At 30.8% G+C, this 17,396-nt stretch overlaps 2 protein-coding genes across 2 annotated transcripts; both read left to right on the top strand.

The window, feature by feature from the left end:
* Positions 1-350: 350 nt before the first annotated feature.
* LOC107429488 (protein ASPARTIC PROTEASE IN GUARD CELL 1) lies at positions 351-2,134 on the top strand. The gene has a single exon (XM_016040181.4). It carries the CDS (start codon positions 577-579, stop codon positions 2,038-2,040), a length of 1,464 nt encoding a protein of 487 aa, XP_015895667.3. The 5' UTR covers positions 351-576; the 3' UTR covers positions 2,041-2,134.
* A 3,478-nt stretch (positions 2,135-5,612) lies between these two features.
* Positions 5,613-10,843, top strand: LOC107429523 (uncharacterized). The gene is made up of 7 exons (XM_016040225.4): positions 5,613-6,088; positions 6,424-6,890; positions 7,912-8,095; positions 8,202-8,426; positions 8,526-8,642; positions 9,604-9,837; positions 10,540-10,843. The coding sequence occupies exons 1-7, from the start codon at positions 6,011-6,013 to the stop codon at positions 10,750-10,752; spliced, it is 1,518 nt and encodes a 505-aa protein (XP_015895711.3). The 5' UTR covers positions 5,613-6,010; the 3' UTR covers positions 10,753-10,843.
* The last annotated feature ends 6,553 nt before the right edge of the window (positions 10,844-17,396 follow it).

Here is a 17,396-nt window from a genome sequence, read left to right as displayed (position 1 = left end):
CAAATATCTCAGCCCAAAAAAGAAAAAGTATTGGAAGCAAATAATTCACCCAAAAAAAAAAAAAAAGGTATTGTAAGCAAATATTTAGCATTTATTATAATATTTATATCTACACTTTGGAGCTCTGGAGGAAGAAAATCAAATTATTCTATAAAACAAAGTTGGAAGAATGTTTGGAAGTGCATAAAATTCTTTGTTGGTCTTCACCAAAAAAAAAATAAAAATAATAATAATAATAATAATAATAATAATAATAATAATAATAATAATCTTTTTATTTATTCCTTTTTTTTTTTTTTAAGTGAAAAAAGCGCATAAAAATTTTTAGAAAAAATCTAAACCTCTCATGGAAATTAAATGGAGCCCCCAGCCTTACCCATATCTTAGTTTCATCCAAAGATCCTCTGCAACCCATAAAATTTGGCTTTTGTTTTCTACCAAACGCTCTTGACGTGAATCGATGTAAATGCCACTCTTTTTTGTCACCCGTTTCTCTCCTACTTCTTAAATAGAAGAAACTCCCAAACCCTCCTAAAAATTCCTCTTCTCTCCCTCTGCTTTACCTCATTGTCCAAAATGGTGTTCCTCTTTTACATTCTCTTCTTTTTCTTTTCCTCTTCTGGAATTGTTCATTCTCGAAACTTGCTTGGAAACTCCAAAACGACTGTGCTTGATGTTGCGGCTTTGACCCAGGAGACAATCAACGCTCTCACATTGGATTATAAACCCACAGAAGCTTTCAATCAACAGGAGCAGAGCTTCCCAGCTTCATCTTCTTCGCTCTCTCTGCAGCTACATTCTCGAATTTCCATTCACAGACCCTCGCATGGTGACTATAAGTCGCTTACTTTAGCTCGACTCGAGCGCGACTCGGCCCGAGTCAAATCTATCACAACCAGGGTAGATCTGGCCCTTGGAGGCGTTACCCACTCGGATCTTAAACCGGTCGATACGGGAAACGGGTTGGAATTTGGAGCAGAGGATATTCAGGGGACGATTGTTTCGGGAACTAGTCAGGGAAGCGGTGAGTACTTCTCCCGAGTTGGAATCGGTAACCCGTCGAGTCAGGTCTACATGGTGCTGGACACCGGAAGTGACGTCAACTGGGTGCAATGCGCACCCTGCGCCGACTGTTACCAGCAAGCCGACCCAATCTTCCAGCCGACTTCGTCTTCCACGTACTCGCCTCTCTCCTGCCAGACCCAGCAATGCAAGTCCCTCGACGAGTCCGAGTGCCGCAATGGCTCGTGTCTCTACGAGGTGTCGTATGGCGACGGCTCGTACACCGTCGGCAACTTCGTGACGGAGACTATCACTCTCGGTTCGGCTTCGGTTAACGGCGTTGCGATTGGCTGCGGTCACAACAACGAGGGCCTCTTCATCGGCGCGGCGGGGCTGATGGGGCTCGGTGGTGGTTCGCTCTCCTTCCCTTCTCAGATAAACGCCACGTCGTTTTCGTACTGTCTCGTGGACCGTGACTCCGATTCGGCTTCGACTCTCGAGTTTGACTCGCCTCTCCCTCGCAACGCCGTAACGGCGCCGTTACACCGTAATCCTCAGCTCGACACGTTCTATTACCTCGGCATGAAAGGACTAAGCGTCGGGGGCCAGTTGCTTCCGATTTCCGAATCGTCATTCCAGTTGACGGAGGACGGTAACGGCGGTATCATCGTTGACTCCGGCACGGCCGTGACTCGTTTGCAGACCGACACGTATAACGTTCTCCGTGACGCGTTCGTGAAGGGGACGAAGCACTTGCCGTCTGCAAACGGTGTGGCTTTGTTCGACACGTGCTACGACTTGTCGTCGAAGTCGAGTGTGGAGGTGCCAACGCTGTCGTTTGACTTCCCCGACGGGAAGGAGTTACCGTTACCGGCGAAGAATTACCTGATACCGGTTGACTCGGCGGGAACGTTTTGTTTCGCGTTCGCTCCGACGTCGTCTTCGCTGTCAATCATAGGGAATGTGCAGCAGCAAGGGACACGTGTCGGTTTCGATCTTGCTCATTCCTTGGTTGGGTTCTCGCCCAATGAGTGCTAGAAATTAAGGATAATTTGTTATTATTATTATGTCTTTTTCGTAATTTTGTTGTAGTTAATTTTGTTATATTAACTGGTAACAGTTTCCGTTTTTCGTTTTTGTCTGGCAAGAAAACGGTGTCCTGTTTGATGTAGTTGAATTGATAGGAAGTTTAATAATTTTAAAGACCATGTATATAACCGTTACGTTTTTGCAGTTAAGAAATACTTTAAAATATTTCAATAAGGAGGTGTCAGATGGAGGAGTTACTTACTCCATTTGGGTGTTTGTTTGGTTTTCACAAAAAAATAAAAAATGAAAAATAAAAAAAGAAGGGGGTTCTACAAAAAAAAAAAAAGTGGTTGTTTAGGGGCCTCACCTCAGGGTATACATCCTCGTAAAACGTCTTGGGTGGGTGACAGTTCACGTTTACCTTTTCCCCTTCTGGACTTTATGCTTTTCAAATTTCTCTTGGGAATTTTATATTGAATGTTTTCCTTACATTATTCGATTGATCCAAAACATAATGATGTTTTTCGAATTTCAGACTTTTTAAAATTTTAAATTTTTCTATTTTAAAAAGTACAATTTATTATTTATCATTTCAACATAGTCTCTGATATAAAAGTGAAATTTGACTTTTTAAATAGAGACAGCTAAATTTACTTTTTATATCAAATTTTTTATACATTTATTTTAAAATATAGACAGTTAAATTTACATTTTATGTCAAAATTTTAATACATTTATTAGTTAAACTTAATTTTTATGTCAAATTTTTTATTCATTTATTTATTACATTTACAATTTTCATATATAATATTTTGCTATGATCGGATGTTGTAATAATAAAAAGTAATTATTAATCGGGAAAAAACAAAAAGAGGTTTATCGGAGTTTATTAAAAAATTAATTTTTTATTATATTAGATTATCCAATATGTTCTGTTTTAATGTTATTCAATTGGAAGAAAATATACACATTTATGCATTTTTTTTTTCTATTTTGCATCATTCATTTTAAAGAAAACTAGACCATTGAGTAAGTTTTACATATAACTTCCAGGAACTTTCGGAAATTAAGACCCCTTAATTTTCGTTTTTGTTTATAATGTTTTAAAAATATCATACTTTTGTTGAAATATAGGAAATTCATAAAAATGTGCTCAAGGATTACTTTTCCATTTAAATTATCATACATCATATAATATAATATAATAAACTAAATTATACTTGATAATTCACGCATTTTTATGCATACAAATTACATTTGGACAAGTGAGGCTGGCCAAATATTGATAGACCTCTTACACCGACACTATTGAGGTTTTAAATTAAAAAATATGTTGTAATTTTTTACCCCCCAAAAAAAAAAAAATATATATATATATATATATGTAATATTTTAAATTATTTTGAGTGCCAACTTTAGTGAAATTGCAATAAAAATGATTTTTTTATATATAAAATGAAATTTAAAACAGTGTTATAATTTCAAAGGATACATACACAAAACTGCTAAATTCATACTAGTGTAAAATCACACACATCAAATTTTTATATCAAATAATGTGGCATTACTTTGTCATGTTCATTTTCTATGATTTTTGGGTAAACATTAATTTATTGGCCAATAATAAATTACCACAATATTTTTCCCCCAAAAAAAAAAAAATTACTAACAAATTTGAAAAAAACATTTGGTTTCCAAATTCTAAAATTCGGAAAATAAATTTGATGGCCTTTAATTGTCACTTTGCATTAGCTTCTAGTATCAACGTTCCTATATTTCCAACCTTTGGTTCATTTTCTTTCTATTGTTTAACTGACTTTCGGTAGTTATAGTCAAACTAAGGAACAAATGAATTTCTCAAAGATTTATGAGACAGGAACTCGTTTTAACTATGCTTGCTGCGTGCAGAGTGTTTGGTTCTATGTGTGTCGTGCATGTGATATGAACTTGCTGGGTGTACTTTACATATGATAGAACTCGATAAGATTTTTTAGGAGTTTCGAATGGATTAAACAATTTTTGCTCCTATCATAATGTTTAGTTTAGTATTTTAAAAGTCTAGGGGCAATTTCGGTCTTAACTTACATAAGTTTGAACTTTTGAAAGTGCTATCCGATTATAGTTTAATTTGATATAAAAAGAGCAACAGATCCTGAGTTTTCAATACTTCTTTAACATAGGTTGTTCACCTGGATAATTTTAACCCATGCATTCATACGGGCTTTTTTTATCTGGTTAATAGGGAGTTATTATGAGAGTTAAGGATTTTTTTTGTCCTATTAAAAATTATGTCAAACAAGAATCAGAGACTATTTTCATCCAATCTCATTCTAGTTTGATTTAACGAACACATCCTAAAAGAATAATTACATTCTAAAAGAATAGTTTCGAAAAATTACTACAATGGATGCGTGTATATGGCTATATATTAATAAATTTACATGTCTATTTTTGAAAAAGACATGATGTGTAAATTTTTTTATACATTTATATTTTTAAAGAGAGATGTGTAAATTTATAGACATCTATATTATGATTGGGATAAACATTCAATGTACTAATCTCTATATATATATATTTAGTTTATTATTAAACAAATTATAGAAAATTTAAAGTACTTATCATGTACAGAGGGCTAAATCCAAGCCTCATAATCTCCCATTTCAAAGCCAAAGCCAGACTTGATATGGTATCCCATGTTTAATTTAGTCAGGGTTTATATCTTAATAAGAACTCAATTGTTAGCTTTAAGCGGATTGAAAATATATTATAAAATTTGAAAACTACTTGTTTAATCAACAAATTTTTATATTTGAGATACGAAGGATTACAAAATTTAAAGTTAATTTTATCTTTTCAGGTTTCATCTTAGATGCCAATGAGTTTGTTGGAATATATATAATTTATTGTTAAAAAACACAGTATATTATTGATATCTTTATCTTATTTCAATGGCTCGAGGTAAAAAATTTGTATGTAAAATAGTATATTAAAAATAGTGTATAGTTTTCAAATTAACAATCTTTTTTTTTTTTCAATCAAATCTAATACAGTTTCAATCCTATCCAATCATTGATCTAAATTGGTTGTTTTAATTATTTTATTCGGTTTCCATCCAAACCAATTAAAAAATAAAATATATAATCAAGATTCTTATTCTTAAGTTTAATTTTTTAAATGTCAACTAAATAAAATTATCTAATAAATAAAAATATTTTTTTGACTACAATATAAACATATAACGAATTTTAATGCATAATAAATGTAAGAAAAAATAAAGTAAATAAAACATTTATTAATAATATATTATTTTTATCAAAAATTAAAAAATAAAAATCGATAATCGGTCAGAGTACAAGTATCTTACTGAGCCATCGATTATAAATTGATCCTTTCATAACTGGGAAAATAAATAACAAGTAGAAAACCAGTTTTACAAAAATAAATAAATAAATAAAATAAAAACATTGGCTTGAAATATGCGGTCACACTTACACAGTCGCTGTAAAAAAGCGCGTGGCGTCGTGTAAAAGCTCCACGCAAGTATGAAAATTGGCAAATGAGGGCATTCGCGATCTCACGCATAACGATTTCAGAAAGTCCCCAAAAAAAAAAAAAAAAAAAATAAATAAATACGATTGTCTTCTCTCTGACTCTTAGCCGTTGAGGTTTCTTCGCCTCCATTGCCCTAAGCCAAGTCTTTAATTCCTTCTTGTCCTTCTTCTTCTTCTTCTTCTTCTTCTTCTTCTTCTTCCTTTTTTTTTTTTTGGTTTGTATTTTTAAACATTTTTATAATATTTAAATGTTAGCATCGCCATTGACCATTCTATTTTTCTTCGTTTTGGCAGTCAAGGTTTTTTATTTCTTTTCCCCCTAAAACCCTCTCTATTTTATTTTAATTTTTTTTTCTCTTCGTTTACTTTTGTCAATTCTTCAAATAATCAAAATAAGCAATGCTTCTCTGTTGGTTCCATTCTCGATGAACGACTCTCAGAGCCCCTCTTTCTCCTCCGCCGACGACTCAGTCGACTCCGCCTCCGTCACCACTGCCGATCAGGTAAATTCAACAATCATGATCTTTGATTAATAATCAGTCCATGTTCTTAAACTGCTGAATCTTTTTGAAAATTCGTGATTTTTATTTTTATTTTTTTGTATTTTTGTTTTTGCTTTTTGAAATTCAATTGTTAGTGGATCACTCTGTTCACTCCTTACTGGATTTCAATCGTCAATATAATAATGTCTTTGAAGTTTTTTTTTTTTTTTTTTAAATTTTCTTGATAAATTTTTTGTTGAATTTCAATAGCCTCTAAGTTCTATCTGATTCTGATCTTTTTTTTTTTTTTTTGGTTTTTGAATAAATTGTTTTAATTTTTTTTTTTTAATAAATAGAATGTGGGACGGAGTCGGAGTCGGAGGAGTGTCGACGGTAGTCAAATCCTGGCATCCGATCAATTGCGACGGTGGCGTGACGTTTTCTGGTCAGGAATATTTACGATTCATTTGGTTATTTTGGGATCTGCCCTGGCGATTCTTGGGCTTAATAGGTTTAAGAAAAACGATAGGCTAAACATAGATAGGTACACGGAGGGAATCTTAGAGAACCAAAGGGGATTGACTGAGAATTATTGGCCGCTTTACGCGGTTGCTGGTGGAGTTGGGACAGTTCTTGGATGGACTTGGTTGTTGTTGCTGGGTTCTCAAGCCAATTACATGATGAAGGTTTCGGTTCACATTTTGACTACTTATCTTGCTGTGATTAGCGTTTTGTGTTTCTGGGGGGAACAGTTTTTCTGGGGTGTTGCTTTTGCGATTGGTGCAGCGTTGCAATTCTTCTACGTTATATCCGTGATAGAGAGGTATGTATTTTTCGATATGATGCCGTTTCAGCTGTACAGTACTAACCTTAGTGGTTTGGTACGGATTCGTAAGCTCAATCACTATGCAGTATAAGTTTATTTGCTTTTGGTTGTTCTACTGTAAGAATGTATTTCTCTGTCCCAAAAAAAAGTCAAGGATTCTTGATCCAAATATATATTTTAAAATATAAAGCAGAAATGAAAAAGGTATGGCAGTTGAGCTAACTCTGAATCTTTTGTTCTTTTCTTTAATGGATAAAGTAGAAGTTTCATTTTTAATTTAGTCTTATTTCCACAGCTCACGTATGCATGTACTTTAGGGACTTGCACATACGTATATATCTGTATAACAGATTGAAGGGATAATATAACGTGTCAGATGAGATCATAAAGACAAGCGGCTAAGGTTTTTTTTTTTTAAATCTTATTTCGGGAAGCGAGCATAAATTTAATAGCTCATTTTATTTGTCCAATTTTCCGACTTTCAGTGGCCTAATGAATATTTCGAAGCCTTTAGTTTCTTAACATTGTTGATTTTTTGTCCCTTCTGGATTAAACAAACACTGATATGTAAAGATGAAATTTGGTTTTAAATATTATACCATACACACTATGAGAAATCCTAGGAAGCTGCATTTCCAAGATGTCTTCTGAAATTGTTATGGTGGTTTTTGTTTTTGTTTCATCTTCTCATTTGTAGTTTTCTTCATTTCTCAATTCTATTCGTTAACAGCAGATTCATACAATTAGCTGCAAAGTTTCAACACGCATATAATTTCCTTAAAGTCATCTTTTGAGTTAGCATGAGATGCGTTTTTCAATTTCTTGATGTTATGGAATTTTTCCCTTTAGTTATTTGGTAATCTCTCTCTCTCTCTCTCTCTCTCTCTCTCTCTCTCTCTCTCTCCTCTCTCTCAAATGCTTATGATTGCAGATGTACATTGAAGAATACGGTAGATAAATCAGACCATAAAAAAACAGAATGTTTGTGGTCTCCTGATAGTCTTTTCTTTGTCTGTAGACTTTCATTTAGCATGCTGGTGCTGCAAAAAGCTGTGAAGATGGTGTGGAGTCTCCCTGAAGTTATGAGAGTAGCATGTGCATTCATGTTTGTTTTGCTTTTATGGATGGCATTATGGTCTTTTGGAGCAGCTGGTGTTGTGGCTTCAAGCATGGGTGACAGTGGACGCTGGTGGCTTCTTGTGGTGAGCTGGCAAGTTTTACTCTTTTTTCCATCTGTTCTTGTTGTGAAGTTCCGTTAGATTATCCATTGGTATATAATACCTGTGTTGCTGTCATACTTGCATGCAGGTACTCTCTGTAAGCTTATTTTGGACAGGTGCAGTCCTCTGTAATACCGTGCATGTTATAGTGTCTGGGATGGTGTTTCTTGTTCTTATCCATGGTGGTCGAGAAGCGTCATCGATGCCTCCAAACTCATTGGTGAAGTCTCTAAGGTATGCTGTAACAACTTCTTTTGGGAGCATCTGTTATGGGTCACTATTCACAGCAGCTATACGGACACTGCGGTGGGAGGTACACATGCATGCATTGTTTTCTTCTTAAACGACTTACTATTTCTCTCTCAATTATTAGTCTTTTTTCCCCCCCTAAAAAAATTGAAATACATTCCAGATCAGGGGGGTCAGATCAAAGATTGGCAACAATGAATGTCTACTTTGCTGTGTTGATTTCCTTTTTCACATTGTGGAGACCCTTGTTCGTTTCTTCAACAAGTATGCCTATGTTCAGGTAGTTTAGTACTTTTCTGTTTGCCATCTATCATTTATTTAATTACTATTTAAATTTTTATGGACTAAATTGGAATATAATATATGGTGGTTTTGCATAGATGATGTTAAGTATAATATGGATAGGAACCAAGAAAGGTTATGAAATTCATGCAAGTAAAGACGGTACTTTCAATAAGCTGGTATCATTTTTCACTAGGGTTGGGAATATTTTGTTGTAATAGCACTGCAGATGTCAAATAACTCATTTATTTTTCAATAGCTGTAATGGATTTGTTCCTTGGAACAACTTAGGTTAGCTTAGTTGTGTACAGTGTTAGATAGGTACTTTACTTGCCTTGCTGTGCCTACTACATCAATAGGACATGGTTTGGTAAGGGTATCTCCAAACATGTGGAAAATAAGTCTTTTCCCTCTTGGACATGTACCTACATGTGAAACCTAGAAGCCACATGATATAGTTTGAATATCCAAACAAGATAACTCGTAACAGAGTAGAGGATAATAAATACACTGTAAACAAAATAGAGAACAGAAGGTAAAATAACAAAAAAAAATTACAAAAACAACTGTGAACAGCCAGTTCTTTACGTATTCTTTGAAAGGGACACCTAAGATTGCTGACTTGTAAAAAGTTAAATTGAAGAACAGTACCTGGGAGTCATAGTTCAAGTCACATTGCTGGTCTCATTTAAATTAGACTTTTTATTTGCTTTATATTTTACATTTTATATCCTTGTTTTCCTTTTAGATGCTCCTGTATACTCGGGCAGCTTATTCATGTGCCTGCCAAATTTAAACTGCAAACACCCATATGTTTTTCGCCTTTTCTTCTTCTGATACTCTCTCAGCCCAATGCTCGTCACCTGTTTCTCCTATGATTTTTTGCTGTGGATTGTATTTGTTTATTTCTTGAAATATACTAATGGTAGTTCTTTTATGATTAACTGTGCCTCCTTCAGATAGCTGTTTATGGAAAAAATTTTAATAATTCGGCAAGGGATGCCTGGGAATTATTCCAGTCAACTGGTGTGGAGGCTCTTGTTGCCTATGATTGCTCAGGTGCTGTTCTACTAATGGGGACACTGGTGGGTGGACTTATTACTGGAACCTGCTCAGGAGTCTGGGCATGGTTTAAATGGAGAGACAGGATGATTATGGTGGGATCTACTACAATGTTGATGGGAATGGTCTTGGTAAGAGATCTCAACAAAGTTGATTCCTATATCTATTTGCTGTTAATACTAGATGATTGGAATTTCCTTGTTTTGGCAACTTATTTAGGTTCACAAGATAGAGTTTCTTTAGTAAAATCTTATCAGGGGTCCCTTTCTTCACTTGACTCCATCTGATTTGCAGCATTTTCATTTAGATTCCAAGATTCCAATGAGTTCACTTTTCAAGTATCTGGATAAATAGTTGCAGGAGAAAAATATAAGCTCTATAAAAAAAGATTCTCTTGAAAGTGAAAGACGTAGAGGAAATTAATTCTCTTAAAAGAAGTGGTATATTCAAATTCTGTGGGGAAGTTATTATTATTATTATTATTATTTTATTTCTTTTCAACTATCTTGTCATCACCTTTTAAATTCCAAACTTATTTGTTATAATCCCTCAAAATGACTATAATGAGGTGGGATTCTATACAAGAACCACCACTACAGTTAAGGAAAATAATTCTTATGTATGTCCCGTTCGGTTGGTATCATTCTCGGATGGAACGTCAGTTCATGGAAAGTATTTTGGTAGAACATGTGAGTTGATACGGAAATTGATTTTTAAATAAGAGAATCTTTGAAGGAAAGTGATCTTAAAGAAAGTGCAAATATGAAATTTGCTGCGTAATTTCTGTCTGGTAAGGTGTGAATGATATGGCAGAGCATTTGATAATTTTTCAGGTGGGACTGGCAATGGTGGTTGTGGAAAGTGCTGTTACGTCTATATATATATGTTATGCAGAGGACCCCTTGTTGATTCACAGGTGGGATGCTGAATTTTTCAACCAGATGTCGGAGATGCTACACCAGCGTCTTCAACATAGAAGCGCTCGAGCAAGGGAAGTTCTAACTCATGATCGTCTTGATAGCATGCGAGAAACGATTCCTGTTTGAAAAAAAAAAAAAAAAATGTTCTCGGAAAATTGTGATAATATTATTCGTTACTCTTTAATTTATTCATTTATATGAAAAAGTTTTATATTTAGATTTGCATTTTGTTTTGGGTTTTTAGATGATGCACAGAGGAACAGAACGAACTTCATACTAAAACTTCTCTTAGCAATGGGAAAAATATGATATTTATTAGAAGTTCTTGCCTTCCAAGGAAAGAGGATTACTGGTTTTACAGTTTGTGAATTTTGTTGTATAATTTGTTAATTTAAAAAACATCTCGTATAATTTGTTGCATGGATCTTCGCGGCGTCCATGACTTTTTGTACAATGAGAATGGAATAAATAAATGATAAATTTTAAGTATGTCATTTTCATGCAATTTAGATGGTAATAATTAATATCTATCATTCAATCGTGAATTGGGTATTATTCATCTAAAACCATCTTATCCGGCCAAAATAATCTTAAGGTTAAAATAAACACCTATCGTCTAAATAATATGAGTGATGTTATTGAAGAATTCCTATTTATATATCAAGTAAAATTATTAGACTCTTCTTTCATAAACACGTTGCATTAACATTTTAGAACATGTGCAATTATTTTAAAGAGTATATTTTTCCAATTAGAAAATATTAACTTTTATTTAGTTTTTAACAAAATTCTTCATTATTTTTTTTTATTTTAATGTTTTTCTATAAATATTAATTATTGTACACCATTAAAGAAATTAATAAGCATATTTTTTTAATAAAAAAAATATGTTTTAGTACAGAAATATGTGCAACACTAAATAAAAAATGATACAAAATATAAACAAAAAAATAGATTTGACTCTCCAATTTAAAGAGTTAAATTATTTTTTTATTTTTAAAAAGTCAAAACAAAAATAGATTAAAACTTTTTTTAAAAATTAAATATTTAAAATAAAAAATATGAAACAAATAAAGTAGATTGGGAATGGTCTCAGATATTGCAATTCTCCTTTAGGAGAATATGCTATGAATTTTAATATGTACAAAACGAATTAAAATTTTCACGTAAAAGCCAAAAATATTAGAACAGCCAGTGCTAATCCATTCACAAATTAATCGCTGAATCTTTCTAGACTAATTAGGAAAAATATAAAAATTAAACAAATAAATAAAAGAGGACAGGACTGCCCTCAATTCTAAAGATGCGATGCACCTTGTCGGTAAGGAAAATTATCCAGTCATAAAAGTCTTTGGAAGCAAACCCATTCATCGTAAAAATCATATTATCAAATAAATATATGAGAAATATGTTTTGCAATTTCAAATTAACTTTATACAGTTATGTCATAAATAATTTTGAAAGAGAGATACATCAATTATATATTTTTAAATCTTTCAAAATTAAAAGATATCAAATTTTCAAAAAAAAAAAACAAAAAAGATATGAAAAGGGATAATTTTGGAAGTTAGAATAGTGAAGACAATACTGAGATATAGCCATTAATAGGCGGGCGACGGCCCATCCATCATCATAATGATTATTTGCATGAGTCTATGATGGATTTGGAAAGCTATCGCCAACTCACTTAACATTTCTATAAAGTTGAAAATGGACAAGAGGGCAGTTGGCCTCTGCCATGGACACGGGAGAGAACATCGGTCACTGTAACATTTACATATATATATATATATTTTTTTGCTTGAAACATTTACATATATATTTTATGTAATATAAGTTGGACGAAAAGAAGTGGGCCAAATGGTATGCATGGTCTTGTGATCCGTTGACCGTGAGTGACGTAGATGGGAGAATTTTTTTTAAAAAAAAAAAAAAAAAGTAGAGGAGGAAAAGAACCTCTAGTAGACCAATTAACTAAAATATTAAACTCAATATAAAAGGGAGGATATGAAAAGAAAAAGAGGGACGATTTTCTTTTTCCCCGCCTTTTTTTTTTTTTTTTTTTTGGTTTTTTGGCGGTAAAAAGACGATTTTCACATGTTAACACACCTTCCAGCAGGAATCAGGGCCGTCTCAAGCATTTTTTAGGCCCCAGGGCAGAGAAAAATATTTGGGGCTTTAATATTTTTTTTTTTAAAAATTAAATATTAGTTTTTAAAAAATAATTTTTTTATATAAAATTTAATTTTTTGATTTTTTAAAATGTAAAGTTACTAATTAAATTTATATATTTAAGCTTTGATAATAAATTATTTTCAATTCATAAAATTGTCAAATTATTTAATATTTTTTGAGACGTTGTTGAACGTAAATAAGATTTTATTAATTTTAATTTTGAAAATTTTTTTTTGGCTGAAGCTATACTAGCAGATATTGCATGTAGTATTTTATAAGCTATCCATGCATCGGGAAAATAATTTAATTTTTTTATATAAAGTTTAGTGTCTTAAGTGCTGTTTTTAATTCAGGATTTATTATTTCTTTTAAAACTTGTGGTTTTAAAAATAAATCTAAACCATCAATTTCAGATAACATGTCATGTTTTAAAAAATTTTTAAAATGCAAATGTTTTTCTTTTAGAAAATCATCACCAAACAATTTTAATTTTTCTACATCATACAAAAAATCAAAATTATCTTCATATATCTTAAACTGTTCAAACCTAATTTGAAGTAAAGAAATAGCATAATCAATTATATAGTTGAAATAATTAATTGTAAAAGATTCTTCAGGTGAAAGTCTCACCTCATTAGTTTCATTCTTATCAAATTCTTTCTTTCTTCTAGTTACACGTTTTTCACCAAATTTTTGTTCTACATTAATTTCATTGGCAATCTCTTTAGCACAAATAATAATAGCAAATGTGAATTCATTTTCTCTATAGTCATTAAAAACTGAAACAAGACCTTTTAGCTGATCTAATGCAATGACAATATTCATGTATTTATATTGTAAAAATTTACTAACAGTGTTAACTGCAAATAATATATCATACAAAATAATCATAATTAATAAAAATTCAAAATTTTCAATCTCATACGTTGCTAAAGAAATTGCTTCACTTTTTGTCTTAGGATCATCACTAGCTTCTACTAGTTGATATAAGGCATCTCTTATTTGGGGAGCTTGATATTTTATTGCTTCAACACTCTCAAGACGACTTTTCCAACATATTTGTGACAATGGTTTAAGAGTTAAATTAGAAATATAGTCTTGCAAAATTTTCCATCTTTTTGTAGAAGAAGAAAATAATGAGTATATACGATGTGTCACGCTAAAAAATATTATAGCACTAGGATAAAAATTAGCCAAACCATAAAGCACTAAATTAAGACTATGACAACCATATGGTGTATAAAAAGTTCTAGAATTTATATCTAACAATCTCTTTTGTATGCCTTGTTGTTTACCTTTTGTATTAGACCCATTATCATATCCTTGTCCTCTTATATCATTTATATCAAGTTCAAAATTTTTTATTACACTAGTAAGCATATCAAAAAGACTTTTCCCTGATGTATCATCCACTTTTTAAAAATTCTAAAAAATACTTTTCTATTTTGATTGGATTTGTTGAAATATCTACACATCTTAGTATAAGAGACATTTGTTTTTGATGACTTATATCTGGGGTACAAACAAGTATAATTGAAAAGTATTTTGCTTCTTTTATTTTTTTAATTATAATACTTTTAATTTCTGATCCTAATATAATTATTAACTCATTTTGTATGTTATAGCCAAGGTAATGATTATGAATTTCACCATTTTGAATACGTCTAAGGTGTTCTTGTATTATAGGATCAAATTCTGCAATCATTTCAATTAAACTTAAAAAATTTCCATTGTTATCTTGATAAATTTTCTCATTTGTGCCACGAAACGCGAAATTATTTTTTGCAATATTTTTAACTACAGCAATAATTCTTACTAATACTTTTCTCCAATGCCATTTTTCCTTGTTTATCTTTTCTTGTAAATTTTGATCAATAGATTTATTTTTAGGTAACCTCATTTCAACATCAAACCAAATATTCATATTTATAACATGTTCACTGCTTGTTCCATGACTTTTAAGCTTGGCACTAAGATTTTTCCAATCTTGACATCCTTCGTTTGCTAATTGAATTGTAATTGATTTTTGACTAAATAATTTATAACAAAAGCAAAATACTTTATCTAATTATTTTGAATATACTAGCCATCTCCTATCATGTTTTTCTCCATTTGGTAATTTTGGAATGTAATGAACAGTTAAAAAGTGTCTAGAATTTTCATCATTCGGAAAACATAAATTGGTTTCTATAATTGGACTTTTTCCAACTAATAAATCTATTAAATTTGTATTTATGTTTTCCCATTGTGATGGATCATATATATTTTTAATAATAGTTTCATCAATATCAGCAAAATTTTTATCTTCTTGATCTAATAATTCATCTTCTTCTAAATTATTATTATTTTCTTTGTTAATATTAATATTTACTGAATTCGATTTATGATTATTAGAAAATTCTTGACAGATTTCTTTGTGTATCATCTTCTAGTGAAAATTCAATTGTTTTTTCATTTAAATTTTCAATTGGCTTTTTTGAGTTTTGATTTTAGTATTAGGAACAAACCTATCAATTGCTTTTTTTTGAGATTGAATAAATTCTTCTATTTTTTTTTTATACGTTTTGCATATCCAAACTCATATTTTCTAGTAGACATATCTATATTCAAATAATAGAAAATATAGATCCCTAATATTTTATCAAAATTAAAATGCTTAAAATTAAAAAAATAATAAAATTTGATTTATGCCTTGCATTTTCAATTTGATGATACTTTAAAGTCTGACATTGTTACTTGTATGAATATGGTAAAAGAATAAACAAATATTAACTTTCATTTAGATTAATTAGAATGAGCATCTAGCAAAATAAGGGTTAAAATCTAATCAATTTAGTTGAATAAAAGATATAAAGAAAAAAAAAATAAAAACACAAAATACAAAACAAAACCGTGAGCTATATATATATATATATATATATATATGAGGAGAATGAATGTAAATTCATTAAATAAATAAAAACAAACAAACTTACCTTTTATTTTGGGGGCTTCTAGATTAGAATTGTAATTATGTATGTTGAGTATCAATGATTAAACATATATGAAATATTAGTATATGAGAAAAGATGAGTGAATGAGAAGAGAATAAAGGAAGTTAGTAAGAGAAAAAATGCATAAACTTTGCATGAATAAAAATGAGTATTTAATTTGTGTTTTTTTTTTTTAGCCGTTACAATCTAATTAATTATAGAAATAGAATATAAAAAATTTCAATTAAATTTTATAAGTGTTCTTTTTAAAGATTAAGATAATTATAGATAAATATAGTAATAAATGATCAATTAAAGATAATTTAGAATCCTAACAATAATCAACTTCTTATATTTTCAAAATAAATTAATAATTATATTTTATTTAATAAATATACATATATATATATATATATATATATATATGTATAATATAGAAATTTTTTTTTTTGGGCCCAATAAAAAGGGGGCCTAGGCATATGCCTTAGTGGCTTATCCCTTCAGCCGGCCTTGGCAGGAATCTACTGGGAAAGTCCATTCTGTCGTACTGCTTCTCATTGTCGACGTTTGAAATATAAAATAAATACCCAGATGAGAGTCTGCCACTGCATAGAGCTCAAAACACCATCCAGTCAGACCTGATCTTTTCATCACTTCTAACATTCAAACAAAACTTTTTGCTGATAAGATTTTGTCATTTGCTTTAATTTCTTCGAGAAAGCACACACTCACACATATATTTAGTTTGCTTGTATGTTTGTTTTGCTGTCTTTGCGTGTCAAGAAGGTACATATCTAGTTTACTAATATTATATGTATCTTTTTCCCTCTTTCCTTGTCATTCTGTGTATATAGTTCGTGGATCATGCCGACAAAATGGGATATAGTTTTCAGAAAATAAAAAAAATATATATATACATATAATTTTTTTATCGTGTAAATATCCATATGATTTTTCAGTGCAAATATCAGAAAAGACAACTATTTTTATAAAAATCAATTGTCTTTCCTTTATGTCTATGAACATCGTCGTTTCTAATATATATCAGCATAGAAAAAATATCCACATAGTAAAAAAATCTATATACATATATATGTACAATTTTTCTTTAATACAAACAATTTGTTTAGGACAATACCATTAAATTGATACAGGTGTAAAAAAATGTTACACCCCTGTCCTAATGGCAGGATGTTTATTGGTATGGAACCGATCAAATTTGTAAATATCCAATTCAATTCAATTAGCATTTGGTTTGAATTTTTGAATTTAATCTGAATCGATCTATATAGAAATCCAATCCAAACCAATCCAATTAGTAATTGGTTTAGATCAATTTTGATCTTTTAAAAAAAAAAAAGGGTTTTTTTTTTTAAAAAAAATTTGGGCTTTTTGAATTTTAATTTTAGACAGCAACCTTTGATTTTTGGATTTTTTATCATATAAAATATTTTTTTTTCTAAAATGCATAGATTATTGAAAAGAACTAATTAGTAAAAATTCAAAAGTATTAAAATAGAAAACAACATTAAGTGCTAAATAATAAGTTAAAGCTTTGTATATTACATTATAAGTTAAAGCTTTTTGTATTACATTACAATCATACAATCAACCAATACAATT

Source organism: Ziziphus jujuba, chromosome 12 (genome assembly GCF_031755915.1).
Source record: "Ziziphus jujuba cultivar Dongzao chromosome 12, ASM3175591v1".
Taxonomy (NCBI): domain Eukaryota; kingdom Viridiplantae; phylum Streptophyta; class Magnoliopsida; order Rosales; family Rhamnaceae; genus Ziziphus; species Ziziphus jujuba.
The sequence above is the reverse complement of the archived record's forward strand: the minus strand, read 5'-3'. Positions and strand labels throughout refer to the sequence as shown.

What these genes read in the sequence shown, in the direction of transcription:
- LOC107429488 (XM_016040181.4), top strand. Translation starts at nt 577, where the DNA reads ATGGTGTTCCTCTTTTACATTCTCTTCTTTTTCTTTTCCTCTTCTGGA.
- LOC107429523 (XM_016040225.4), top strand. Translation starts at nt 6,011, where the DNA reads ATGAACGACTCTCAGAGCCCCTCTTTCTCCTCCGCCGACGACTCAGTC. An exon ending in CCGTCACCACTGCCGATCAG is followed by an intron (nt 6,089 to 6,423) that starts GTAAATTCAACA and finishes TTTAATAAATAG; the next exon opens with AATGTGGGACGGAGTCGGAG. An exon ending in GTTATATCCGTGATAGAGAG is followed by an intron (nt 6,891 to 7,911) that starts GTATGTATTTTT and finishes CTTTGTCTGTAG; the next exon opens with ACTTTCATTTAGCATGCTGG.